General features: G+C 55.1%; 1 protein-coding gene across 2 annotated transcripts in view; it reads right to left on the reverse strand.

Moving 5' to 3' along the window:
* TEX264 (testis expressed 264) overlaps positions 1 to 26,931 on the reverse strand; it is a 39,139-nt gene extending 12,208 nt beyond the window's left edge. Inside the window, exons 1-4 of one of the 2 annotated variants that reach the window (XM_017820055.1) lie at positions 26,876 to 26,931; positions 25,854 to 25,907; positions 24,385 to 24,676; positions 18,846 to 19,067 (exon numbers count right to left, since the gene is read on the reverse strand). In XM_017820055.1, coding sequence (XP_017675544.1) covers positions 18,846 to 19,067; positions 24,385 to 24,642 — 480 coding nt within the window. In that variant the 5' untranslated portion in view covers positions 24,643 to 24,676; positions 25,854 to 25,907; positions 26,876 to 26,931. Of the gene's footprint in view, positions 1 to 18,845; positions 19,068 to 24,384; positions 24,677 to 25,853; positions 25,908 to 26,046; positions 26,250 to 26,875 lie in introns of those variants that run through there. The other variant, XM_017820056.1, reaches the window with a different exon arrangement.
* Between the last annotated feature and the right edge of the window lie 351 nt (positions 26,932 to 27,282).

The following is a 27,282-nucleotide window of genomic DNA, read 5'->3' on the forward strand; positions in this document are numbered from 1 at the left end:
CATCATCTGCCCATGGAATGGCTTTGGACACAGCCTCCCAGACTGAAAATGCCCCTACTTTCCCAGGTGGGCAGGAGAGCAGCCCTAGGGCTATGGGACACATGACCAGGGGGCTGAGACATGACCCACAGTCGTCACAATCCCAGCAGAACTGTGCACAGGAGGAAGGAGGCGGCAGGGTGCTGGCATCATACTGTGCCCCTCAGCACCTGCTGGGAAGCAGAAGGTGAGCTGGGGCACTGCGGGGACCGGCTTTGTCACTCTGTGAAGCTCATCTGCTCAGGAATTCAAATGTCACCAACTGAATCTGCTTCATCTCCCACTGCTGGAAGAATTCGTCTTGTTAGGAGACCACAAAGGAGCCTTGCGGATGCTCTCTGGATCCTCGCCATGCCCGGGCACGCTGGCAATCAGGCTCCAGCTGATCCCAGAGTGCTTCCAGGGTTGCAGGGATGGCGGTGCAGAGGCAGCTACTGTCCTCACCTTGCTTCTGGCTACAAGCCCTCTGTCCCCACAGTTCCCTTTGAGTCCTCATCGTGACCTCCTGGCACAGCTCACAGGGTGATGGTTAAGCTGGGGAGTCTCACCAGCATCCCCCCAACCAGTTGGAGCATCATCACACCCTCATTGTCACAAGCCTCCCTTCACCTGTGCTTCTGGCTCTTGGGCTGCTCTGGTTAGTGCTGGCAAGTCAGCTGGCACCTGGCAGAGCGTGGGGAGACCCCCAGGGGACCCACCAGCTCTGTCCTCACACGCCAGCAGCTCCTGCCTGCTCAGACAACATAACTCCCCCACATCTTCCTTCCAGCTGGAGGCATCCATCCTCTCAGTGATGGGGTCGGATGGTTCAGTCCCGGGGATTTTAAAGAAACAACAAAACCGCTTGGAGCTGAACGGCCCCAAATCAGTTGCTAAAATTAAAAGCTGAAACTGAGCCACCAGCAAGGACTGGAGGGAGCGCGCTGTGTGCCACATCCTCCTCGCTTCCTCACAAGCTCCGTGTTCGGTGTGTCATCCCTGCTTATCTTAGAACACGGGCGCTAGGTAGTCCAGGGAGGCTTTGCAATTCATTTTGCACAGCACCCAGCGCCCTTCAGCACTCTCCCACTTCAGCCAGGGGACAGACTCCTTGCTGGGCCATCCCTCTGTCCTGTACACAGACCAGGGATGTCCCTGTTTCCATTTCTCCTTGCCCAGACAGCAGCTTGAGGCTAAACACCGCTTCGGTCCCACATTTGAGATGATGAAAGCAAAAAAAGTAGAGGCATCCCTTCCTCCTCAGGTTTCAAACTTGGTTTCAACGTGCACTGGCAGTCCAGAAAGCCAAGCACATCCCGGGCCTCATTTGAAGCAGCGTGGACAGCAGTCTGAGGGAGGGGATGGGGGATATTCCCCCTCTGCTCCACTCTTGTGAGACCCAACCCGGAATACTGCCTCCAGCTCTGCGGTCCCCAGCATGAGACAGTTGTGGAAACATCAGAGTGGGTCCAGAGGAAGCCACAGAAACCATCCAAGAGCTGGAGCACCTATGGAGAGAGGCTGAGAGAGTTGGGGTTGTTTAGCCTGGAGAAGACTCCAAGGAGACCTCACTGCAGCCTTCCAGTACCTAGAGGGGGCTTGTATGAAACAGAGACTTTTTACCAGGGCCTTCAGGGACAGGAAAAGAAGTAGTGGTTTTAAACTGAAAAAGGGCAGGTTTAGATTGGATGTGAGGAAGACATGCCTTGTGATGAGGGTGGTGAGGCACTGGAAGTGGTTGCCCAGAGAAGCTGTGGATGTCCCATCCCTGAAGTGTTCAAGGCCAGGCTGGATAGGATTTTGAGCAACCTGGTCTAGTGAAAGATGTCCCTAGCCACAGCAGGGGGCTGGACTGAATGACCTTTGAAGGCCCCTTCCAAACCCAGTCCTGATTCTGATCCTCCCTGATGAGCCACAGCCTGACCATGGGAGACAGAGATGAAGTTTGGGTGACCAGGACTGCCTGTCAAGGGACAGAAGTCAGGCAGGGGCTGGGAAGGAGCCATCAGCCCAAGAGATGGTTTGAGCAGAAGGGAGGACACGTTGCTGGAGGGAGAGGCAAGCAGACATACTTTAATATCTCAAGCATCAAGGAAACCCCAACGCCTCAGCTTGCAGGCCAAGCTGGGTGCACGTGGAGCCGGGCAGGCCCTGCCTCCTGGTGGGATGGCACTCAGAGCCAGCTCCAGCACACGGCACAGCCGCCAACACCAGGCTGCCAAGGGCTGCAGAACAGCTGCTGCTTCCCAGCCTGGAGAAACGCACATTTCAGAGGTAGTGAAACTGCTCCCACACACGTGCACTTTACTTTCAAATCCTCTGGGCTGCAAGGTGTTTCAGAAACAGAAGGTGATATTATTGCAATCAAGAAAAGGCCGTTTCCGTCAGCCAGCAGGAAGAACCAGCACTACAGCAGCAGAAAACAAAGTCTTGCCAAAGGATAACAAATCCTCCAGGTAGCAGGATACAGAGCCTGGCAATTAGCACCTCCCACGCCATCAGCATCCCTCCCTGCCCTCAGCACTAACACACATCCCACAGCAGGCCCGTGTCCTGCCTGCAGCCAGGACACACTGCCCTGCCGACACAGCAGCGCTGTGGCTTCGGGACAGGCAGGTGAAAATCAGCCCCCGAGATCCTCTCCCCAGCACTGAGAGGGAGTGGGAGTGCATTTGGACCACGGGAGCTGTGAAACACCGGGCTTGATAGCTGGGAGAGTTTTTCATTTTCACCTCAGCGAAGGCAGCCCGCCATGCAATTTACACCTCGCCCGCCTGCGCTTCCCGGGGCCGGATCACCCAGATGCTCCCATGGCTCCTCCGGGGCGGGAGCTGCAAAACGGCACAGCCGAACTAAGAGGCAAAGGAATGAGCCTGGGTGGGCTGGTGGGTTTGTGAGGTCCCAGCACCCTGAGAAGGCTGACAGGGACAAGGCACAGGCGCCCAGGTCACTGCTGGAAGCTGCTGTCAGAGTCATGAACATGTTTTTTCCTCCCTAGCATGGTGGGACATTACATCCCATCCTCCAGCAAAAGGGAAAAAACTCCAGCCCCTGCCTCACTGCAGATGCAGACATGCTCTGGACCTACTCCCCTTTCAGAACCCAATTGAGCTGTAAGAGAAATTCTGTACCACATGCAGGAGCATCCCCCATCTTCAGAGATGAGATGAGCAGCAAGTCCCAACGAGATAAAACCTTTCAGAAAGTAGCCAGGAGCAGTCAGAGTGCTCAGTGTGGAGGAAGGACAAGCCCTGGACAAAGCTGTCAGCCCAGACATGCTCAGGTACATTAGTCCATGTGCTTTCAGGGATGTATCCTACTGCCTCCAACCATGGGAATGTCACCTGCAGAATAAGGAGCAGATGGTGCAAATACACACAATTCATGGGGCTTGGGTCCCCCCTGGTGTTACGGTTATTTGGTAGTAATTAGTCCTGGAGCAGAGAGTTTCAGAAGTGAAGCAAACTTTTGCATTAAAAAAGATATATTTTCCTAAAGACTCAGTGCTTTCCACATCCCCGAGTTCTGCCTTGCTCCTATACCCACCATGGGTAAGTGAAGCCAGCTGAGCTGACGGTTCTCACCAGCTTCCCAGAGCTCCACTCTTATGTTCTCACACTCTTCCTCCTACCCGGCCCCACCACATCCCATTTTCTCCTCCTCCCTCCCCATCACAGCCACACACTAGCTCTCTGAAGGGGACTTTGGTTTTAACCACTCTGAAAGCTCAAACACTGGATTTGAGTCATTATACAACAAGAAACCTGTGTAAATCCACATAATCTCTCCTCGCCAGAGGAACCAGTCCTGTGCTCCTGTCCCAGTTCCTAGGAACTCCATCACTCTGGGAGCACACGGGTCAACAGCTGCACACAAAAGGAGGTGGATGAGACTGCGGGAGAGGAGGACCACAGCTGGAGAGGGCTGCCTCTGCTTCGGAGAGCAGATCTCCAGGGACCAACGCTCTTCCCAGCCCTCGGAGGATGCTTCTTCAGCATTAATCGCCAAGCTGAAGGGGTTGATGCCATGATCTCTGCCATCACGGGTGACTGGAGTGATGCTAAATCGCTTTGTCTGCTCTGTTGCTTCGGCGAGGCTGCCAGGAGCAGCAGCTGTGACAGTTTCTCTGACTCCTGTCAAGGCAGGGCCTTTCAGGAAAGGGATCATTATCCAAGATGTTCTCCGGTCTATCTTGCCTCGGCCAGGCAGCCCACTGCACTGCAGCCTCCCACTCTGTGTGGGGCACCACGCAGGTAAAAAGAGCTTCTTTGAAACGTGCCTTTGTTAGGCTGCTTGCAGGGAGGGTAAGCCCCAGCCTAGAGTAATCTGCCCCACCCTGTCCAGAGACACCCAACAGCAGGTGGTTTCTTCTGGTGAGAGATCTTCTTCCACGGCTAACTTGGAGTTCTCCTCATCCAGGTGGACATTCCCAACCCACATGGATGGCTTTCTCCTGGGCCACCACTTGCTTGAGCACCTGCCCTTCCACAACAGGGATGTCCGGTGGGGGCTTTTCATTCCCAGTCTTCTCTCCTGCAACAGGTCCTGTGATGAAATCCTTGAGTGGCAAAGTCAAAGCAACAGAGATGGAGCAGGAGCAGCACTGCCTGGTGTCCACACTATGTGGGAGCTCTCAGTCTCCCGAACCAAGGACCAGGCTGCCCCTTCCAAATCTCAACCCTTTCCTCTTGTTCTTTGGATTGCAGGCATCTCCAGCTGCTCTTCCACAGCCTGTCTGTCACCAGGACAAACTCAGGACATGTGTCACATTAATACCCCCAGGAAGAAAATGGTGCAGTGGAATAAATACCCTGCTGTCCCTTCCTACCTCCTTGAACAACCTTGTCTTTCTGCAACGCCCCCGGTTCCCAGGCTACACGGAATACATTTCACGATGAGCTAAGCTCAGCCTCACACCATCCCTTCACAGCTGAGAAAGCCAAAAAGGGAAGCTGAAGAACCTAACCTCGCTGAACTTGCAGAGATAAAGCCACCAGCATCTCAGGGCAAAGCCACAATGCAACCGCCTGATTCCCAGACAAAATAGTCCTTCCCTCCCCACCCACAGGGACTTACTGTCAGGCTTATTGGCCTCATTTGGAAGGCAGGGAAAGTCACCAAAGAGGAAGATCAAGCAGTTTTCAGCCTGGTTTTCTAAGAAGGAATAGGCAAGATGATCCATCCCAAGTACAACACGTTGGCAAATCTGACGTCAGAAAGCAAGTTTTCAGGACAGGAGGATCTTCCAAGCTATCAGCTAAGTGCAGCCAACAGTGGAGAAAGTCTGCTTGAGCTCCTGCTCAGGGAAATCCAGGTTTGACTTGAGTGACAGGGATCCTGCCCAGGCTCTCTGCTGTAAAACACACAACCACGGGCCACTGCTCACCCTCGGTTCACTGCTCTGCCTGCTCCTCCTTCCCTTGCTCCAGGGACAGACATCCCCATGTTTTAAAAGCAAGCCAGAGCCCGGGACAAGCTCCTTTCTGAATGTTTATAAATGAACAAGAGGCATTTCCCCACAGGCTTCCAGGAAAGCTGTCTACAAACCCCCACGTCCAAGAGCCTGCACCTCTCCCCAAAAAGGCGGCAATCCTGCGGGGCAAAGGGCAAAGAGCCAGAAACTCCGGCAAGCCCCAGCGTGGTGACAATTCCTCCAGTGAGCTCGGCTAACGAAGCCCCCAGAGCCTCCAGCCACCGCACGCCAGCGGTGGTGAGGATTCGCCCGAGGAAATCCCCAGCACAAACAAACAGCGCTGGCGGGCAGAAAGCGAACGGCACAGGGACGGGCAGGCTGCCTGCAATGCGGGAGGGGGTGGGAACGCACGAGAGGCTAGGAGGGGGTAAGGGAGGTGAATGAGCAGCACCAGGCAACTTCATCAGGGACCTCGGGACAGCTCCAGGTGTCCTCGAGCCGGGATGTGCCATTTAGGCGGCCGCACGTGCTGACCGACCTTTCCATCCGCGCTGCTCAGAGCTGACATGGGGAGGCGAGGTGAGGCTGGGTGCCTGCCTGTCCTCTGCAGCCCTCACCTCCTCCACCCCGGCCCACCAGGGACCCCAGCACAGGGTCCCAGGGGGCTCATTACCTCGGTCTGGAGAGGAGAGCGCCTGCTGAGCGCGCCGCCGCGGTGTGCCGGGCGTGCGGGGAGGCAATGGCTGGCGGTGCCAGCAGGGACACAAACTGAGTGCCTCCAAAGCCAGGCTCTTCTGCCGGCAACAGAGGCAGCAGGGGAGGGGAGCAGCTGCTTCCAGCGACCTTTGCAGTCTGGCGACGGCTCCTCCGCCAGCACTGGATCATCAGTTTGACTGCGCAGATCAATCAGGAGGTGAAATCGAAGCAGTTAGGCAAGGACAGAGCCCAGTCTGACTGTCCTTCCAAAAGCCTGTGGCTTTCTAGGTCCCATATGCTCCCAAAGGTGCAACGAGCTGGTAACACTCCAGGGATGCACCAGATCTTCTCAGCTTTCCAGATCTTCCCCTGCTAGGGAGCCAACTCCCCACCTCCATCACTGCTCTGCTCTCCTAGGTACCCCAAACCATACACAGCCCTGTGTAACATCACTGATGGCAGAACACCAGCCTCCAGAGCTGGCCCAGATCCTCACTAGTGCCCTCTGAGACCTGCAGGACATCCTGTTCCCAGTGCTGTGATGTCCTTCCTCAAGCTCCAGGTACCTGGAGGATGGGGAGGGCTTTGGGGAAGCATATCTGTCCCCAGATATGTCCTCTGACCCCATCTGCCCTTCCCCAAGCAGATGTGGCTTGTCATGGGCAGGAAATGTACACTGCCCACTGCAGCCCTGTCCAAGGAAGGGTGCTGGTTCTTGGATAGCAAGAAGGGAGGGATTTGGACACTGGTCCTGAGCCCCATGGAACAGCACAAGGCCAGAGCTGAGCCAATGCTATGGCTCCCAAAGTAGCTCCCACCAGGAGACAGAGCTTTGCAGGGGAACTGGTGGGAGACGCAGCCAAGGGTTTCTTGGGGTGGCAAGAATTGAGCAAGGGAGGGACAGGTGAACATGGCAGCTACAGGTGCATGTGAGAGAGGAGGAGGAAGATGCACAGGGAGGAGCCGATGTGAGCCCACAGCATCAGGCAGCTCCTGCAGCCACAGCAGCCGCTTCCTCTTTGTTCCTCTCCTGAACCGCAAAAAAGTACCGGAGCAAGTGTTCCTCCGACACTGACCTCTTGATAAGCTTTTGCCAACTCACGCTCTGGTTACTGTATCACTGGGCAGACGTTACCCCAAGCTGTGAATGTGCACAGCGTGAAAAGCAGAGCAGCTGGCCACAGCAGATGATAGATATCTACCTTCCTGCATGTCAAGGAGCTGCCATCAGCTCCCGGTAGAAATAAAGCCCAGAGGAGTAGATGAGAGTAACTGGCCATCCAGTGCCAGGGTGAAAATGCAGGTATCCACAGAGGGAACAAAGCCATGGTTTTCCTCCTTCCAGCCTTCCCAGGATGCCTTATAACCACATGGGGTGGGAACAGAGCCCATCAGCAAATGCATGAAGCCAGCAGGCAGCTGCAGGCAGGGCAGTTCTGTGACCAGCCAATCCACTTCATTCCCACAGGGCCAGGACATCCCTTTGGGTTTAATCTGAAAGGCAACAGCCCCCAGTGCAGTGCTGGGACTGGGACTCCCAGACCAACCACTCTCCCAGCTGCCTTAGAGTTCTGTCTTTGACCTTCAAGCAGCACTTTTGCCTTAGGATCCATCCTGCAGAGCTGCGCAGGTAAGGGAAATAGACACTGTAGCAGCTTTAAATATACCAGGAGATCTGGTTGGTGCTATGTGGAAGGGGAGAAGAGAAGCAGAAGTTTTCAGGGGTCCTGTGATGCAAATGTGTGTCCATCCACAAGTTATCACTGTCATAAGCAGTCAGAGTCAGGGATGCAGAGCAGTTACTAACTTGCTCTCCCCACTGCACTGTGTTCTGTCACCCCCCTTCATCCCCGCAGTGTTGTTATAATTCCTCACATTAGCAGAAGATGAAGAGGTGAAACCATCCGTCTGTGGAGCGAGCACCCAGCGGTCATCGTGCAAGCCGCCAAAAAAAAATCACCCCAATTACTCCATAGCACCAGAAAGTCCCAGGCATCCTTCCGCTCTGAGCCTTTGAAATGTAAAGCTGCACTGTTCGGTGTCATTTAATTTAGAGCTCAGTCTCAGATCAGCATAGCCTCGCTGAGCTTTAGGAGGAACGCAGCCATGCAAAATGTACATGTGCAAAACCCAGATGTCAGTGGCCTGGAAGACAAGCACACCCCCAGCCCCACCAGTGACTCCATTTTGTGGCCCCAGTGTCTCTCTTTTGCCATCCCCGTGCCAGAAGAGGAAGATCCTGTCCCAAAAGCTGTATCGGGGCTCTGCTCCAGGTCAGCACAGAAACCTCTTTCCAGTTCGACTCTGGTACCCAGGAGAGGTGACTCCCCCTTGGCATCTCCCTTCTTAGGCAGGTTTGTTCCTCTCCTCTGTGCTGGAGGAGAGTCCTTTTTTGGACTACAGCACCAGCCCTTCTACCAGCCCTGGCACAGCAGAGGCACCCTACTAAGGGAGAGCTGATCTCCAGCAATCCCAGCAGAAAACATGAGCCCATGCTCAAGCCAGGCACGAGTCTCCACCTCCTCACACTCATCGCAGCATCGAGGAGCCCAGGAAAGGCAAACATCAGGTGGGCTGGGGACAAAGAAACAGGATGGTGCCTTGGCACAGCTGGAGGCACTGGTCCATCAGGTGCTGATCTGCTCTTGGGGGTTATGGGTACCTTTGGTGTCTTCCCATCACTAGGCACCACACCAGATCCTGAGAGAAGTCAGCTCAAGGGTGACAGAGGACAAGCACTGACTCATGGCTCAGCCAGGCTCCAGGGAGCTCAGCCCCCTCTGCCCACTGTGGTCTGACAGCAGGGGAATGAAAGGCTTTCCTCACTCCTACATAGTCAGGCAAAGTCAGATGCCCAACACATCTGGGGCCAGATGATTACCCACCCAGCACACTGGCCACGAAGCAATGCCTGCCAGCCCCAGGCATGGGTGGTGGAGTTACAAACTGGCAACATTTCTATTAAAGGCTCTGATTTCCTCTGGTTTGGCTGAAGCACAGGCTGGAATAAGCTGCCACATACTGGAAAAGGCACAAAAGGAGTCCTGGAGCTGAGGGTTTACAGCCACTCTCCAAAAACCTGCAAGCCAATAATTAAGCACAGTTCAACCTTCCTCTTTCAAGGAGGACCAGGCTGCAAGCTGCAGGATTTGGCAGCATGATTTTCCACAGCCTGTTGGGACAACCTGACTTCAGCACTGGGTATTTGCTCCTCAAAGCAGGATGGGAGGTACTGCTTGTATGTAGGTGTGCACTGAACCGTTGCACCTCTCTGTACCCTGCACCCACTCCTCAAAAGCTGTGAGTCCCTATGGGTCCAGGCAGAGAGACAACTACCAGGCAACAGCACAAACAGAGGAAAAGCACACACTGAGCCCATGAAAGCCTCCCCAGGATGTGAGCACCTCCACACCTGCCACACTCTTAAGGACTGGCAGCTCTGGACACCTCCAGCCTGCTGCCTCTGCCCAGGGCCACCAGCACGCAGTGGCATCAACTCAAACAGCACCCACAGGGCAGCAGCTGCTGCAGGCAGGCAGAGATGACAGGGGGCTGTGTGTGTGTATATTTATCTCCCTGTCAAAAGGAGACCCCCGAGGGACTTCCAGTGTGACCCTCTGCTTTGGAGCAAACAGCTGGGCTCGGCTGCCCCTCTGGTGCTCCAGCTGCCGGTGCAGCCCCAGAGCCTGTGCCTTGCCTATGGCACGTAAGCTCCCAGCATGAGAAGGAGCAAGAACCGATTTTTTTTCTTTCATCCCTATGATCCAATCACTACCCAACCCCGCAACCCATCCATCCATATTTTGACTCTGTGCAGAAGAGAAATGTTTTCATTCCCCTGAGCTCCCTGAAGCGGGGCCTTTCCTATCCTTTTATACCTAACTAGAAAGGAAAAAGTGCAAGTTAGTCATAGCACAATGGTCCCTTTTCTAGAGGTAAAAATGCCACTGCTTTCAAATGTATTATCTGCCTGCTCCACAGGTTTCAAAGTGGGAGCTTCACAGCCAGGGAAACTGGGCCAACAGCGTTTGTTGGAAAAGAGCAATATTTCTAAGAAGGTGATTCACATTTCATCCGGTTCATTTTGCGGCTTCTCAAGCCTGGCACAGCTGGCAAGGTCTGGCTCAGAGGGCTATGGGGAAGAACCTGTCCAGACAAAACTCATTAGAACGCAGCTAAAATAATCGCAGTGAGGCAGATCAATCTCATCCTTGAATTAATTGACTAGCTGTCAAGAAGGGAAGACCCCAAGGTTTGGGACACTGTTGCTGCTGGAAAGAGCAAGACACATCTCTAATGCCTGACAAAGAAAACCTTTTGAGCTGACTGTATCCTCTGGGATTCTCTATAAATACATCTGGGGAAAGCATACGTGCAGATCGAGTCGATAAAGAGATTTGACAGAAAAGCACTGTAGTATTTTACTGTCCCTCCTTGCCCAAGGCAAACCATTTCAGTTCTTTCTCTCCCTTGGACAGCTGGATGAAATATCCACAGCTTCCTCCATGATCATTAATCCTCACTGCAAAGGAGAGAGAACATCTTTGTCTCTGAGTAGATTCACCTCTGTGATAATTTTGCAAGGTTGGGTAAGTCATTGTGAGGCTGCTCTCCCAGCTTTCCAAAGCAGCAGCTGGGAGAGTGAGGTGGCTTCCTGCTATCTCCTGGGATGAAAATGCCCCCCAGCAGGACCACTAAATGACAGCCAGCACTGGGCCAGGCTTTTGGCTGTCAGGTCATCAGAGATGCCCACACAGTTTGGCATGCATGGGAAGGCAAGTGCTTGAAAACTGTTCTTCTTCCAGGAGCTGCCTTTGGAAATGCTCCTGGAAAAGGAGCCAGGATGGTAATAGAATTGAACTGCTGGGCATCACAGGAAACCATCCAGGGTGGCAGAGACCTGGGGCTGAGCTGCCAGCTGGAATGGCCTCCCCAGGGTTGTGGTGGTGTCCTCATCACTAGAGGCTTTCAAGATGCAACTGGATGCTAGACAAGCTCCTCCATGCTCCCTTTCCCATGAAAGGTTGGACCAGACTCTTTTTCCAGGTATCTTACAACCCAGTCTGTTCCCATTTTGTGAGTAATTGGAACTGGGGAGGCCACAGTGGCCAGGAGCCTGCATCACACACCAGCTGCTTCCCCAGGATCAGGACTCCCCTGCCTGCTGCTGGAACAGACTCTTGCATGCAGTCAACAAAAATTTGGGGAAAAAAATGGGTGATTTCACATGACATCAGCTGCAGAGGCAGGAAAGGAGCCTTTGTAACTACCAAAACTTAAAGCTGGTCAGAAAACCTTTTCTGGTCAAAGCAGTGATGCTGTCAGAGCTGCAGTTTTACACCTGCCCCCCGTGCAACAGAACAGCAGAGCCGAAACAGACGCTGCACACTTGTGCTTGCAAGAAGAAAGGTGCTTGCAGGCACAAGGCAGCGGAGAAGCAGGAATGGCACTGGCAGAGGTTGGGAAACCAGCACACATCGGCTGGCGCTCACTGGTGTGCCTGGCACAGCTTGGCCATGCCAGCGCTGAATATGAAGCACGGTCAGTGTTAATTCACCGCCCACCCGCAAGGACCAGGGAGAAGCTGACAGCAGATGAGTAGTGGCCTGGGGCTGCCAGATTCCTCTGGGGAAATGGGGAACAGGGGATGCCTGCTGCGAGTGGCAGGAGACGTGACGCAGAGCCCCGGATCCCCATATGTTCCATTAGCCGCGCAGGAGGAGCACGTTCCCCTGCAGACTCAGGTTAAACGGACCTGCTCCACTGCACGAGCTGACTCCGAGCACGGTCCAAAGGTCCCTGCGGCGCTAAACGACATTGCCCACCAAAACTCCCTTCCCCACCTGGCTCAGCTCCCAGTCCGACCTCGTGGGCATCCTGCCCTCCCCTGCCTGCTCCATGCTGAAGGCGAGGTCACAGGACTGAAACATCCTTGGATGGTTTCATCGCTAAAAATATTTAATAAATAAAAGTCGCTGCGAACGAGCGAACTGATGTGATGTGACATGCAGCTGGGGGTTGCCAACCAGGAGCGAGCAGCCTTGCTGGAGAGAGGGCCCACTGAAAATCAGCTGTCAGTGCAGGTCAGCGAGAGATGAACGTGCCCGCAAAGGCACAGACACCTCAGGGTCCCTCTCCTCTTCCTGTTGCTGCATGTCACCTTTCGGACAGGCTTGAACTGGAGCATCACGGTGCCCACCCCTTGCCTGCTCCTCCCACCCAGCCCAAGATCCAGAGCTTCAGTGGCTTCTGGCAGAGAACACATACCAAAGGTGTTCTCCATCCAGTCACTGCAGTGCTCATCCTCAACACCAGCCAGGCTGGTGGGCAATCAGGAATGGTCCGTGTGCAGTGCACGAGCCATGTGCAACCTGACCTATAGCCTGCCTTGAAACCCATTCAAGGGCTCCGAAAACACTTTTCCTGGAGTCTGTATCCTTACTCCAAATGCCTGCCAGCCCAGGGCCCAGCAGCCTGTCACACTGTCAGCTCTGGTCTCGTCCCTGCCATCAATATGAGTTAGACACGTCAAATCCTCTATGACTCTCTAGGACTTCGTTCCCCCGTTATTATTTGGTGTGCAAGGATCACTTACCAGCAGCATCATGTAACCTCCTGTCTTCCTGGGAACTCTACAAACCTATTTCCAAGTGCACATGGGCTTAAACTGATGGTCAACCCACTCAAACAGGCAGCTGAGGCACCACCTGTTCCCCCCAGCATCCTCTTTCAGCAAACCAATCCCCACAGTCATTTTGGAGCATGGGAAAAGGGCACGAGGCGGATGGAGAGCTCCATCTCCCAGAAAGCCACAGGTGTATTCTGCAGTGTGATCCATTGATACAAGGAGGGAGAAGGTCATCCAGATGAGTCCTTCCAGTCCACACGATGAGGCATTGAGGGCAGCATAGTCCCAAGCTGGTGGTTCTAAGTCCTGGATAAAGATACCCTGCTCCTCCTCCTGCCTGGATAGACAGGTATGAGACTCTGAGTGGCCTTGGCTCAGTAAGGGCTCCACCTTGGGCAGTGGTCTTCAGTCCACAGTCCCCAGAGCTTGCAGGAGACCAAAGGAGTTCACGAGGACAAATGAAGCTGTGACTGAAGAACAGCACCAGCAGAGAGGGCTGGGCATCTGTAGTGCTTCCTAGACCTCTGGAGGAAAATTCAGGCAGGAATTGATCATCTGAAGCTACCACTGTGATCAGCTCTCACGCACGTGCAGACTGCAGTCTGGACTGCTCTCATACGACAAGCTGACATTTAAAAATGCTTCATGCACAGAGCCCAAAATAAATAAACTAAATCATCCAGGAGAAAGAATTTAAGTGGAAAAACATCCAAATAATTGAGCCCTGTTTGCAAATGTTTTACCAGCTCCCAACCCCCCAACCCCAGCCTCCTGACACAGCCAAGCAAAAAGATTGCTTCACTGTTTCGCCTTTAAAACACAAACCTGGAATGGGAACGCGGCTCCACAGACCTTCATTTGTAACAGCTGGGAGAAAAGGATTTTCCACACATTTGAGCAAAGCCAGCAGCCTCAGCAGTGTGGTCAGGGAAGCAGGAAGGGAAAGACAAGGTGCAGCCATACTCAACAGGGGCACTGGGCACCGAGGCTCAGTTGGACTGTGGACCATGGGCAGGCTCCCAGTCCCCCACAGACAGAAAGGCATCCACGTTACAGAGCTGTTTGGGGCACTGAGTAGAGGAGGAGAGTCTCAAGGATGGCACAGATCCCGGACATGTCAGCAGGGAAAACCACAGCAGCACCAGAGAGAAGGGAGGAGTGTTCACGGAGTATTTCTGTACTGAATTTAGGACAAAGCCAGACGACATGGGCAGAGGATGCCAGTGAAATGTTTGCTCTTCCATGGGAAGATATAAAACACAGCTCACAGGCCCAGATAACACACATTTCAACATGCTGAACTCCCCACTAACAAGCTGTCCACATGTCAAAGGGTGATTTCTGGCCAGCTGGAGATGCTGGAAAGTCCCAGGAGAGACAGCAGCCTGTACCTGCCAACATTCAGTGGGTAAATAGCTGACTCTAGCAAGCACAGGCTGGTCAGGAAAAGACTGAGCCAAGGCAAAATAAACGGATGGCTGCAACTGGACCAGATCACTAGGAAGCACAGGAGACCAGCATAATTAATGCCAACCAACACACGTTTACAGCTGTCAGATCCTGTTGGCAAACATGATTTATTTTTGTGGGGAAGGCAGGCTTGACCAATAAACAAATCAGCACCCATGCCACTCAATCAGGCTCCGAGAAGATGCAGGACTTGGCATCATTTCCCATTTTTAATTGAGAAACTACAACTCCATCAAAGGACAGAGGCCTGCACTTGAAGATGCTATTAGCTGGCTCAGAACAAATCCATGACTAGGAGGGGCTTTGGCAGGGGACAAGATCTCCACCAGAGATCTGTGTGTCACAGCAATAAGACCAAAGCTGAAATAAAGGATCCATTTGTGCTGCTGACAAGTCAGAGAACTTTATAAGCTGAAAGCAGGTACAAAAAAAAAAAGTCCAAAAAAGAACCCAGGAATTAAGAGCAGAAAATATGGAAAACATTGGAAAATATGGCAGTGGAGGACTTTACAAGCTCTGTATATTTAGCTCAGCAAAGAGAGAGGCGAGAGGTGACTGCATCCTAAACTGCCATAGCTGACAAGTGGAACAAAGCTTGCTCCAAGCTACTGGTCAAAGGAATAACACGTTTCCCTGGCTGTGAACAGGAGCAAGCCGTGTCTCTCTAGTACCTTGTGGAGCACCCTGCTCCCTCTGCAGGGAGCCAAGGTGTGGAGGAACATGACAGCCTGTGTCAGCCAGGAGCCAACCTGAGAGCCTCCCAAATCCTCCCTGACATCACAGAGCCCATACCAGCCACTGCTGCCCGAGATGTGCACTGCAAAGGAGCAATTCACAACCCATAGAAGTGTGGAAGGTGTGAATACAGAGCCCAGGGGAAGAAAAAAAGCTGAAGTTTTGCTGAAGTTGGAGTATACCCTTACAAGACCATCTAAAGAGGTTAAACTACAGTTTTCCAAGTTAGGCAGAGCCTAAGGCCAGTCAGATGGTGCTCTGGCTCTTAGGAGGGTGCAAAGCAGTCAGGATGATACTGGCACCCCTCCACCTCCACATCCTCCTTGGCTGAAGAAAGCACAAAACTGACTCTAAAACCCACAGAAAGAGGCCAGCTTGAGCCAGGCTCTTGTAGGGCTGCAGCAGGAGACACCTCAGCCCTGCCTTAGCCACCTCTCTGGCTGCCACAGGAATCCAGGGGCTGGGAGGTCCAAGCCCACCTGCCTGGCAGTGCCTGCTGGATGCCAGCACGGAGCAGAGAGATGGAGGTACACACAGCCCACCACGGAGAGCTCATTATACCCAAACCAGAACAAACACTCCTTGAAATGGCAGGAGGCTACAGGACTCCTTGAAATGGCAGGACAGCTTCCAGAGCTGTCAGAAAGGGTTCCCACCAGGGAAGAGCTTTGCTGGAGCTCTTCCTTGTTCAGGAGTCAACACTGCCAGGTCTGACAGGCAGCTGTGTCAGGGTGCAGGAGTGTAACCCCCCAGGAAAGCAGAGCATACCTACTTGGAGACAGGGAGAGGCATCAGCAGGAGTTATTACAGAAGAAATTCTTTCAAAGGACACTAAATATGTCTATGCCTTAAATAACCCACACTCAGAGTAACAAGTCAGCGGGCTCTCCTGGGCCTCTCTGAAGGCGATTCTAGCCAGCAAGTTGCTGCCAACGTGCCATCCCAAGGGAAGGATGTCCTCTTACCTGCCAGGGATGGCTACAGCCATTTCCCCACAGATCTATATGTGCCTGCATATGGAAATGCCAACTCCTGAGCCCCACAAGAGCTGGGAGTGGGGAGGGCAAGGATGGACAATACATCCTGCTCCATGCCAGCTCATCTCCCTTCCATCCCTAATGAAAGGAAACTCTGTCATCCTATGTCTTGTTTTTAATTATTGTTATAAATTTTATTTTTAATTTTTCCTATCCCTCTGAAGCAGCAGCAGACTGGGAAACACAAAGCCCAGCCTGCTGAAAGCCGGCACCACTGCACCCTCACTGCTCAGGAAACACAAGCATTCCCAGTAACTTCCGCTCAGCACCAGTGAGTTCAGAGGGAGCCACATTCCTCCTCCTTGTCCACCAGCCTTTGGGACTAGATGTCCCCAAGTTAACCTCAGGGGATGCCGTGGGAATGCCATTGGAGAGCTAGCTGTGGTGGGGCTTCCTCCAGCTCTGGCCCCAGACTTTCTCACCACCTATCACTGTCCTGTTCCCTCAGCTGGACCCCAAACCCTCAGCTCCTTTGCCCCACACATCTCCCCTCCAGTCCCCTTCTCCTCTCATTCCTCTTCCCTATTTTTCAGCATCTCCAAAGGTTTCTCCACCCTCACTCCTCACATTCCACCCTTCTCCCTGCCTCCTCCAGTTCCTTCTCCATCCCCTGCTCTCTCACACCTCCTTTCTATGACTAGGCAGCCATGTCATCCTCCCTCCACTTCAGCTAATTCCCTCTCTCTTAACAGGAGCCAGTGTTTCATCTCTGCCACCGAGTCCCCTTTCGTGCCTCCTGGCTTTTGCCATCCCACCTCCTTTCTCCCTGTGGCTGCTGGGATGGAAGGACAGCGGAGGGACCCACACTTGGCAGGCCTGACCCCCGGCTCTCATTAGCAGTGCCCTTCTCAAAGCAGGCACAGCATGAAATAAATAAATAAAACAAATCTCTGTCTCGCTGTTTCGGGTTGCTTAAGGGAGCTGGGCTCTGGGGGTGGGATGAAGGATGCTATTTGGAGAAGCTGTCTCCATGGCAACCCCCATTCCCACCACCAAGCGGGCACAGGTCACCTGTTTCCACTAAAGTTTCCCCCTTCCCTCTCCATCCCTCCACCCCAGGAAGTGCCAGCACAGCCCCAGGGGTGCAGGCAGTCCAGCCCGAGGGAGAAGCAGCAGCGATGCAGGAGAAGTTGCAGGGATGCTCCTGGCATGGGTGCAAACAGCCTCCAAAGTCCTCCATGCCTTGACTTCACACTGGAGAAAGGCAGGGCATCCCCACGGTGCAGCCCACTGCCCCCTGCTCCACCCGGCAAGGCAACCCCATTGTCCCCCTGCCTGTGTCCCCACACAGTCAGTGCCAGATAGGCAGGGAGGCTGTCCTCTGCTTCAGGACATCTGGACAGACACAAGCACACACCCTGACTCACATGCTGCTGGGACTGGGGCAGAGATCAAAATGCGTCCCCTCCCTCTGGTGCTGTGTTTCCATAGGATTCCAGTTATTTTAACTCAAATTCGGCCGCTCCCATTAAACGCTGCCAGGTGCTCCCAGAACAACCCGTGGTTCCCTTTTGAGCTCTTAACAATTCCATCCCTCACGCGACAGATGCGCTGCCGGGACCTTTCCCCAGGAAAGGCAGCGTCAGCCCGGCATCGCCGAGCGTTCCTGCAGCCAACCTGATGCTCCCACCCCCGCCAGCCCCCTCCGTGCCCGCCCGCGCATCCGCAGGGCTGGCAGCAGTGCCCGACACCCCCCGCAGCAAAACAGCCGGCACAGCTCCAGGGAGAGACACAGAAGATGGGAATGGGGAACTGGTTCTGCTCTCCACAAGCTCCCCAGCACAGGGGGCACGAGGTGGTGGTCTCACCTACTCGTCTTCTGCCGGTACCAGCAGGCAGTTGCCCACGGCCGGGGCGGACAAGAGGGTCGGCAAAGAGCCCCCGGATGAAGTTCCAGGGTTGGCACCCAGGCAGCCATCCTGCAGCACAGCGCAGGCTGGAGGGATTCACACGGTTCCCCCACAAGGCTGGGAGTTTCGCCAGGAAAAGCAAGTTTATAAATAGTGTGTTTCAACACGAACAAATGAAAGCGTCAGAACTCGACAGTCAGATAAGCCAAGGGCTGAGTGCCGGCCCCTCCACAGCATCCTCCCACACCAGGTAGGGCAGTTCCTTCTCTCCATCACCCAGCTGGCCAGGACCTTCCTTGCTCTCTGGAAAGCCTGGATCTGGAGGTGTCTGTGTCAGATGTGCTGCTTGGGAACACCCTTGCCACAGTTGGTCTGGCAGACAGAATACGGCAGCAGAGTTGGCTTCAAAAAGACCAGAAGCAGTGGGGATGGCCACGTGCTCCACTCAGGGGCAAGGGCAAGCACAGCTCACAGCAGCCAGCTGCCCAGCCAGGGCCAAGGGCCACAAATTTCAATGTATTGCTTGAAACAAAATTTTCATAAGCCCACAGGCCAGAAAGTTTCTAACTTCTCCTCCTGTCCCTGCAGAAGACAGCTGCCCCACTGGTGAGCCTGGCACTCAAAACAGAAGTTCCATGGCACAAAGCATTACACCGAAGGGCACATACCTGCCAGATCCTAACAGCAAGAAAGAGACTCAAGGGGAAAATCAGCTTTTATCTCTGCCTTAAGGAGAAAAGCAGCAAGTCATTAGACGAGAACTTGCTTGTCGTAAACAAAACAGCAGAAAAGACACCCCTGCATCTACAGAGTGAATGGAAGGACATCCCTACTGGGGAACTACCTGCCAGATTGGAAAAGGAGGAGATCTTGATGGTAGTGCCCAAGGGAAGACATTAAGAGATGACACGTCAGAGCAGCCCCATCAGCTGTCAGGAAGAGAAGCCTCTGACAGCCCACCAAACACAAGCAACGCTCCTCACGCCACACTCACTTACCTTGATGTAAGTGTCAAGGGCTGGGTGGACACGGTTCACTGCTAGATGGATGGACAACGGTGTGGTGAACGGGAAGGTCGCCATGACCACGTGGCTGGGAGCAGGGAAGGTGAAGATCTTAAAGCCGTACTTCTGGAACCGTTTGATCTGCTCTTCCGACGGCTTTGCGTCTCCCTCGCTCAGGATTCGGCCTATGGCAAAGCGGCACTTCTCTGGAGACACCTGATGGAAGGGGAAAGACAGACAGGGTCAGGAGAGGCTTAATCTGGCCAAAACCTCAACCTGCTGAGCATGGAGAAAGGAGACCACCATGAACCAGGGTAAATGCAGTGACCCAGCACGATCTGGCACACCAAAGCAGGTGTCTGCTCCCAACCAAGGCCGATCCAGGCCTAAATCATCTACATTCCTCCCAGCCTAAGTGCACAGCCCAGTGGGGAAGGTGCTGCATCCCTGCTTGGAGGGCAGAGGGACTTGCAGCAGAAAAGAACTAAACCCCAACGAGCTGCTCACCCAAACCTGCCACAAGCAACAGTCACTGCAGGAAGTGTCTCTCCCGACTCCCCATCAGAGACCCCACGGTCAAGACGTGCTCACCACCATCACCATCTGCAGGACACCCTGAAACTCAGGGAGGGGCTGAGAGATGTGACCACAACTTGCCCAGCTTGCCCCCACTCCACCCCCAAGGAGGTCACTGGACAGCCACCTGGACATGCCACCAAACAGCACAGGCCACTGGCACTAAGCTGGAGAGAAATCCAGAGGCTGCTGGGTCCCTCCTAAGCAAGCACACTCAGTATGGCACTGTTAGGGGTGGGGAAACTGAGGCAGGTAAGACTTGCAGGCAGCCACCAAGCTGTTCATAGTAACACAAACAGAAACACATTCACTTCTATCCTGGATCCCAACATCACGCTGAACCTAAAGCATGTTCTCTTTCCAAATTTGGGAATTCCTCCCAGTAAGACACTGGGTGCAGGGCTCCCAGCCCAGAAATAGGGGTGCTCAAGACTCTGCTCCCAACACAGTGATGGCCCAAAGGACTTGGGCAATCTCCACACCAAAGCTGACCCTTTCATTTCTGACAAAATGACAGCTTTCATTTCTGGTTTTTAACAGAATCCCACCACTCGAGTTCAAGCTGACCCATGGCACTGGGCAGGAACATGGGCAGGAGAACCCAACCACTTCCCCTGATACCACCTAAGGGCACAAAGGTGTCACAAAGCTCTTGCAGGGACAATGTGAGGCAGAGACAGGATGCACACAAGGCCAGTGTGTTACCACTTCCCATCCCCACACACTCCCACAAGGGGAACTCTGCTCTGTGTTTCCCAATCTCATCCCTAACTTTGCTGTGCTCACCAACAGTGAGCTAAAGCTCCTGCAGTGTAACTACTCTCCCCTGCTTTTCCCTTAAACACCTTTTGATGTCCCACGGCAGGACCATCCCGGAGGGGGAACACAAGCAGATGCAAGTGGAAGGAAGAAAGCAGCCTGGGGAGCAGCATCCATGAGGCTGAGGACACGCCTCACGGCTCGCTCTTGCCCTCCTGCGCTGCAAGAGGGAGCTGCAGACACGGCTGTGCCCAGCATCCATCCACGCTCCGAGCAGGGAAAGAGAAGCAGATCCACCCCAAAGACAGCAAGAGTCAGCAGTAAAAGGCATCCATGGGGGAAAGGCCCAGATGAATCAAGGAGATAAGGGAAATCTAGGTAAAATTTCTTCAAATATGCAATCTCCATTTATGTCCTGAGCAAAGACAGTTCAATCCCTGGCCCAGAGCAACTGTCATGACTGGAGCTGATGGTGCAGGCAGCACCACTGGGACCAGGCACATTTGCTTCCTCCTTTCTTCTTTTACCTTTCTTTTTCATACTGTGCAGCCCCACAGGCACTTTCCCAAGGGCAGCAGCAAGGCAGATTTGCCTTCTCCCCTGCCTGGCAAAGCCCATCTCAAGGGAAGGAAGGAAATATTCCGCTTAAAACCAGCCTTTCCCTAACAAATCTTTCCGGTAGGCAGGTGCTGATCAAAGCCTTTGTTCCCCCAAGCATCCTGACACAGTTCTGGAAATGATTAGTTAACCTATCTGGCAGCTTTGCCAATGGGAGCAAAACCCATTCCTGCATTCAGAGAGCATTTTGGCCTCATCCCTCCAACACTTGGGCACAGGCTGGTCGCTGAGCATGTGGACTGCAGGCAAAAGGCCCTGGCACGTGCCTACAGCTCTATGTGAGCAGGGGCTTGGCTGAAGCTGAGCACAAACCCACCCGCCACATCAGTCCTTGCTGAGGAGTTATTTCTGTTCCTGCCAGAGGTGGGAGAAGGAGGGAGAAGGAGGGAGAAGTCCTCTGGGCTGCTAAATATTAAATAAAAAGGAAAAAGGGAAAAAAAATAAGAGTCCAAATTAATATTAATCTTGTCCATTAAAACACATAAAACGTTGCTGGCAGCAGTTCGGCAGCACTCAGGCAGCATCCTTGTGTGAATGTTGGAGAGCCAGGAGTCAGCAGGGAGCCCCAGGGATGCTGGTGGCAGTGGCTGCCCTGAGACCTGGCATGACCCTGAGGCAGCCCACACGTTCCAGGTCATGGGCTGCCCCCAGCCCCACTCCCAGCCGAGAGCCAGCAGGTAGACCCTGCTCTCCAGCTCTGGCATTCCCATCCTCTCTCTTGAGCAGAGCTTCCTTCAACCATGAGTCCACCAGCACAGCACTTGCCACATGTCACCTGCTGGTCACCGACCCCTTCCTGCCACCGTGCTGGGGGCACCAAAACCCCCAGGAGCCAAAAGCGGGGCTGGGGGCGGCTGTCTGGGCAGGGCCCGTGGGCGCTCAGCCAGGGACGCCACAGGACACAGCCAGCACATTCTGCCGCCTGATGACAAAAGGCCTATTTTTGGAGACAAGTCAACATCCGTGGCAGGTCGCCAGCTCTGGGCGGGCCAGCCCTGCCAGGGTGCTCCACTGAGGTCAGGAGAGCACTAAGAATGAGGAGGAAGAGGAGGAGGTCATATCTTCCTTCCAGGGGAAAGGCAGTCTGGGTGACTGATCCCACCCTGCTGGACCTCCAAGAAATAAGAAGCCAGCAGTGCACACCATCTCCCATGCCACCATGACTCACTGGATACGTGCACCTGAGCCAGCACATCAGGTATGAGCACTGCAGTCTCCAGCCAAGTGACCCACCCAAAACTGGCCCTTTCTTCACCTGCCCAGAGGGAAGACGGCCATCTGCCCAAAGACATCCTCACTCCCAGCACCCTGCCTGGCCTGACCTGCCTGTTGGTGAGACATGGATCTCTGTGGGAATCAATTCAGGAGCCACAGATCAGCCCGTGGAAGGTCTCACCAGCACCAGAGGTGCTCCAGCACACCCCGGTGTGACACTGTGCTCAGGGATGGCAGGTGAGAGGAGGCTCCTGTCCCCAAGCAGAGCCACAGGCACTGCAGTTTCATTCTGCATGTCCCCTGTGTCCCAGCCACTACAGTGGCTACAGAGGTAGGAGGTTAAGGCCCACGTCACCTGCCCAATGTCACGAGCAAAGGCAGCCCATCCAGAGAAGGGCAAGGTCCGTGGGGCTGCCTGCCAAGCCTTGGAGAGCAGGTTAAGCTCCTGCCACAAAGAGAAAACAACTGCTTTCAAAACCCTGGATGGCCACGAGACAAGTTCAGCAACTCCACTGCCTGCTCCAACCACAGGGATGAGGGCAGAGATGCAACAGATGCAGGAAGAGGGGAAAAAAGACAGGACCAGAAAGGGAAGGCAGCTTGATCCTGCATGGACAGCCCAAATTTTCATGGTCAGGTAGGATTTGCTCCTTCCCAGCCTCACCTGGTGCTACCAGGGAGAGCATTCCCTGTGCCAGCCAGGGCAAGCGTTACCACAAATATCCTTATCCCTATCTGTGGGCCTCAGCAGTACAGGCTTTCACTAGCCCAGGCTTTGGCAAACAAAGAGGTAAGGCACAATGCCTTTGCCACAATGCCAGCAGAAAGTCTGCACAGCAACCACAGGCATGTCCACATCAGGTCCCTGGAGCAGGACAACACCAGGAATGGACACTGAGCCCTTCCAACAGCACTGACTGCCCTGCTTCATCCCCAGAGACCATGGGGAACAAACAGCAGCACCAGGATTCTCAGCTCCAGGCAAGGACGTCACTCAAGGACAAGGACACAAAGCAGAGGTGGTGAAATGGCCACTCTGACCATGTGGGCCCTCACATACCAGGCACTCCCCACAGCTCCCACTCCAGCCGTGACACTTCTTTCAGAGAAAACGGTCTAAGCACGCCAAGTCAAACCGTGCCTCGGTCCAGCTCATCCCTAGGGGAGGAGTCTTCTTTGTCATCATCCTTCCCAGGCCAGAAAGAGGCATCATAGTGTCCTCTCTGCCTCCCATGATCCAGGAAGGCAAAGATAAGTCAGCGCGTCACAGGATACAAAGACACAAGGTGGCTGAGCACACCAGGCTCCACTGAGCACAGCCAAGTTCAGGTTTTCTCACCTCCAATATCTTCCTGTCACAGTTCTCTCAGCACTACATTTTCACGGACAAGTTCCCTCAAAGCAGGTCCAACCCTTGGGAGCACCATCTTGCAAGCCATGAAACAGGGTTCCTAAAACAGGGCCAGCCACTCTCAGAGCAGAAGCGCTGGGTGAGAGCTATCAGCCCAAGCACTGTGCCCTGTGCCAGACCCAACACACGTGCCCAAGCACACATGCACAGCTGCTGGCCACTGTTATCCCTCCTCCCCATGGATTCCTCCACGGTCACGCTAGCTACTGCAGAATTACTGGGGAGCCAGGCTGTCTGCCCCAGACAAATTCCCACATGCCATAATTTGGAGACCCCAGTGTCACCCATCCTCACCCCCCGGCGAGTTCTGATGCACTTCTGTTTGTTCCTTGTCTTGGATTGTTCCCATCAGAGTACTTGGCTCTGGCTGACAGCCGTCAGGCAGCATGCTTTCTGCTCACCTCTCAGCCTGGAGAGAATCATGGAGCAACTGTTTCATCAGACAGGAGCCCTCAGCAGGCAGCACCTGAGGTTTCAGTAACAACTCTCAGGGGACGGAAGAACTACAGGGAAGCTCAGAAACACATGAGAGCACTAGAAACAAGAGAAGGAGTAGGGATGAGAATAGACCGAGCTGAAGAGACCACTTGCTTTCAACCATAGAGCTGCAAGCCCGGAAGGACTGCACTTCCAGCACCCAAGGAATCTGCCAAGTTATGTTTCATCCTGGGGTCACGAACATTCCCCTCTGCTCCATAACCAGCTCCGTTATCCTGCTGATAACTTATTCAGCAGAGGCTATCAGAAGAGAGCAAGCTTTGCTCGCCCAGTGCCTTCCAGTTAGGGTTATCCAAAAACCCATCTGCTTTCAGGTGCCTTTCCTCACAAAGCATCCTCTGCTGACCTGGGAGAACTCTGTGAAACCCAGTGCCTGAAACACGATCAGGAAGCATCCCAAGCTGAGAACCCGTGTGCTGACTGTGGGAGCCCGTGGCCTCCCGGGGCACCCCTTACCGTGTGAGGGTTGTCGTAGTAGACGCCGATGGAGCAGAGCTTCGAGGAGATGCTGCAGCCGTCCGTGAAGAGCTGCCCGGATTCTCCATAAGGGCCCACCCTGAACTTGTAGGCCAGAGTCATGGTGCCGACAGGGGGGGAGCCAGCGCTCACAACCACCTCCGTGAAGAGCCCCGAGTACACGGCGAAACCGAAGACCGTGAGCAGCAGCAGCGCGACCACCGCTGCGATCAGCCCCAGGAGCACCCAGTCGGTCATGATGGACACCTGGTGCGCCACGGTTCCTGATGCACTGGCAGCAAGGGCAGAGGAGAAAAAGGAGGGCAGTCAAGCCAGCACTTGGGCAAGCAATCGCTTTCTGAAGTTATTTATGTGCAGCAAAAGCGCTCTCGTTCAATTCCTCTGATGTGTGAAGCTTGAAAGGAGTGGAAACCCCCCAGAAGCCTCCTGTATATTAGTCTCACATTGCATCAGCCTGTTCCAATTGGTCACCAGGTACAAATTATACTGCTTCAGTGCCTCTTGGGAATAAGGTGGTTATGAAGGAAGGACAGAGAGACACCATCCCCATCTCCTCAGAACTGCTCAAGTCCAATTTTGCATCCAGGAGAGACCAAAAGCCACCCTGGGAGCCTGCATCACCCAACAGGTAACAGATGCACAGCACTGGGCTAAGGATCAGGGGATCACAATAAAATAATTTATCATTTATAGATACCATGCCCAAGGTTGTGACCAGGGAAGCGTCTTTGTCAGCAAATCTAGAAGACCAGGCCTTCCTGCAATGATCCAAATGAGGACCATGCCAGTTCAGAACTGAGCCCTGTATCCAGATCCAAGTACCCAGAGACACTCAGAGGAAGCTGAAGACCCAGCTAGAAAAAGCATCCCCAATACACTCAGGTGCAATGAATTACTGGTATTCCTTTTAGATAGCTTTTTTTAAAACTAGAAGAGTTTTTATAACCCCAACAAAGGCTTCCTGTTTTGTTTGGCATCTTTTCTCTTGTGCTGACTGTGGGACACAGCAGCCTGGTTGGTGAATGCCTGCTGCTTGTTGTCACCCACCAAGTGCAACCACTCTGAGGAGTTGCAACTCAAAACATTTCAGGAGAGTTGTTTGTGTTTTATACTCCCTTGAAACACAGCTCTGGCCACAGGGACTAGCTGGGACACTCCCCTTGGACTTTCACAGGAGACAGGTTTGGAAGCGAACGCTGAAGTAAACAATTCACCTTTACCTCTGTTTTATAAACACACTTTGTCCACAAAGAGTTGTTCACAGAGGCTGCTGCTTGTTCGCTCAGCTTTATGGCAAGAGAAAAGCCACATCCTGGTAGGAAGCGCAGGCGGCTCCGCTCTGCTGGGCCCCGGCAGGCAGAGGGATGGCAAAACCAAGCCCTGCCGAGCCACAGCACCGGCCACGCTCCTGGGCCAGGCACCGTCTCTCACACCGTGACCCCACTCACCTGAAACACCCAGAAACGCTTCACAGCATCCACAGGAGTGCAGGATCTTCGGCGCTGCAGCAGGAAAAAATAAGTATCATTGCTTCCTCTCAAACTCACGAGACCAAAAGAAAAACAAGCCACGCCAGAGCAGCCGAAAGGCACTCGGTGGCCTCGGACCAGCTGCCCAGAGCAGGGGTGTCCCGAGGAGTACCTGCTCCTGCAGGACCCCGCAGGCCAAGGTTTCTTCCCAAAACTCTGCGGCTGAACACACGAGGCACCGACAAACACGGAAACGGGAAAGGGACGGCAAAGGAGGACGATGTCCTGCAGCCGCCCCAGCCCGGCGATCCCCGGGGTCACCTGAGCCGCACCGGGGCTGCTCCCCGGTGCCCCGGCAGCGGAGCGCTCCCGGGGGGACACACAGATCCAGGGGGAATGCACCGCTCCAGGGGGAATGCACCGCTCCCGCAGCGCCCCGGCTCCTCCCTGTACCGACACGGACCCGGCACCTCCAATCACGGCCCCGGTGGCTCCCCCGAGCCGCCGGCCCCACGCCCAGCCCCAGGGCCCTGATGGCAGCCGCCCCAGAGGAGAGCAGAGTATTTTGGGCCGTTCCTCCCGGTTCCCGTGGCTCGCTCCCCGCCGGCACTGCCGGCTGCCCCCTGCCCTCCCCACGGGCAGCGGAGCGGAGCCCCCCGGCCGCTGCCCGGCCGGTGTGTCCACCTCCCGGTGCCCGTGCCCGGCGGAGGGGAGGCTCTGCCCCGAGCGACCCCGCAGCCCGGCCTGCCCGCCGGGAGCCGCAGCCCTGGGCCGCGCCTGCCCGCGGCAGCGCCCTCCGCACCGGCACCGGTGCAGCCGCCGCCGCCGCCGCACCCACCGCCTGGGCGGTGCGGGACCCGGCCGGCGCCCCCCGGCGCCAAGCAGGCCGCGGCCCTGGGGGAGGGCCCGGCGCGGCGCTGTCGCCCTGGCCCCGCGGGGCCCCGCGGAGCCGCCCCCGCCGCCATGGCGGGCGGGGGTCCCGGCGCCCCCCGCGCTCTCACCCGGGGCTCCCGGTGCGGCCGGCCCGGAGCGATCCCGGCGCCGCCCCGCCCCGCCGCCAGGGGGCGGTACGCGCGGGGCCGGGGGGCGGGGCCGCCGGGGGGCGGGACAGCGGTGTCGGGACGGGGGCGTGGCTTCCTCCGGGGGCGGGGCCTGGGGCGGGGCCCCCCGAAGGCTCGCGCCCCCCCCTACGGCAACGCCCCGCGAGGAGAGCGCCCCCTGGCGGGCGGGCTCGGCCATCACGGGAACGCGGGTTCGAGTCCTCCCGGGTCTCCAAGGGCCTGGCCCCCCCTCCTCCTCCTGGCCCTTCCCATGCTCTTCCCAGCGCTTCCCCGCTCGCCCAGCCCTGGCACTGCGCAGGACCCTCAAGCCCCTGCAGCAAGGCGGGCTCTCCCCCCCCCCCCCCCCC

The sequence above is a fragment of the Lepidothrix coronata genome, unplaced genomic scaffold (genome assembly GCF_001604755.1).
Source record: "Lepidothrix coronata isolate B3197 unplaced genomic scaffold, Lepidothrix_coronata-1.0 Scaffold78, whole genome shotgun sequence".
Taxonomy (NCBI): Eukaryota; Metazoa; Chordata; class Aves; order Passeriformes; family Pipridae; genus Lepidothrix; species Lepidothrix coronata.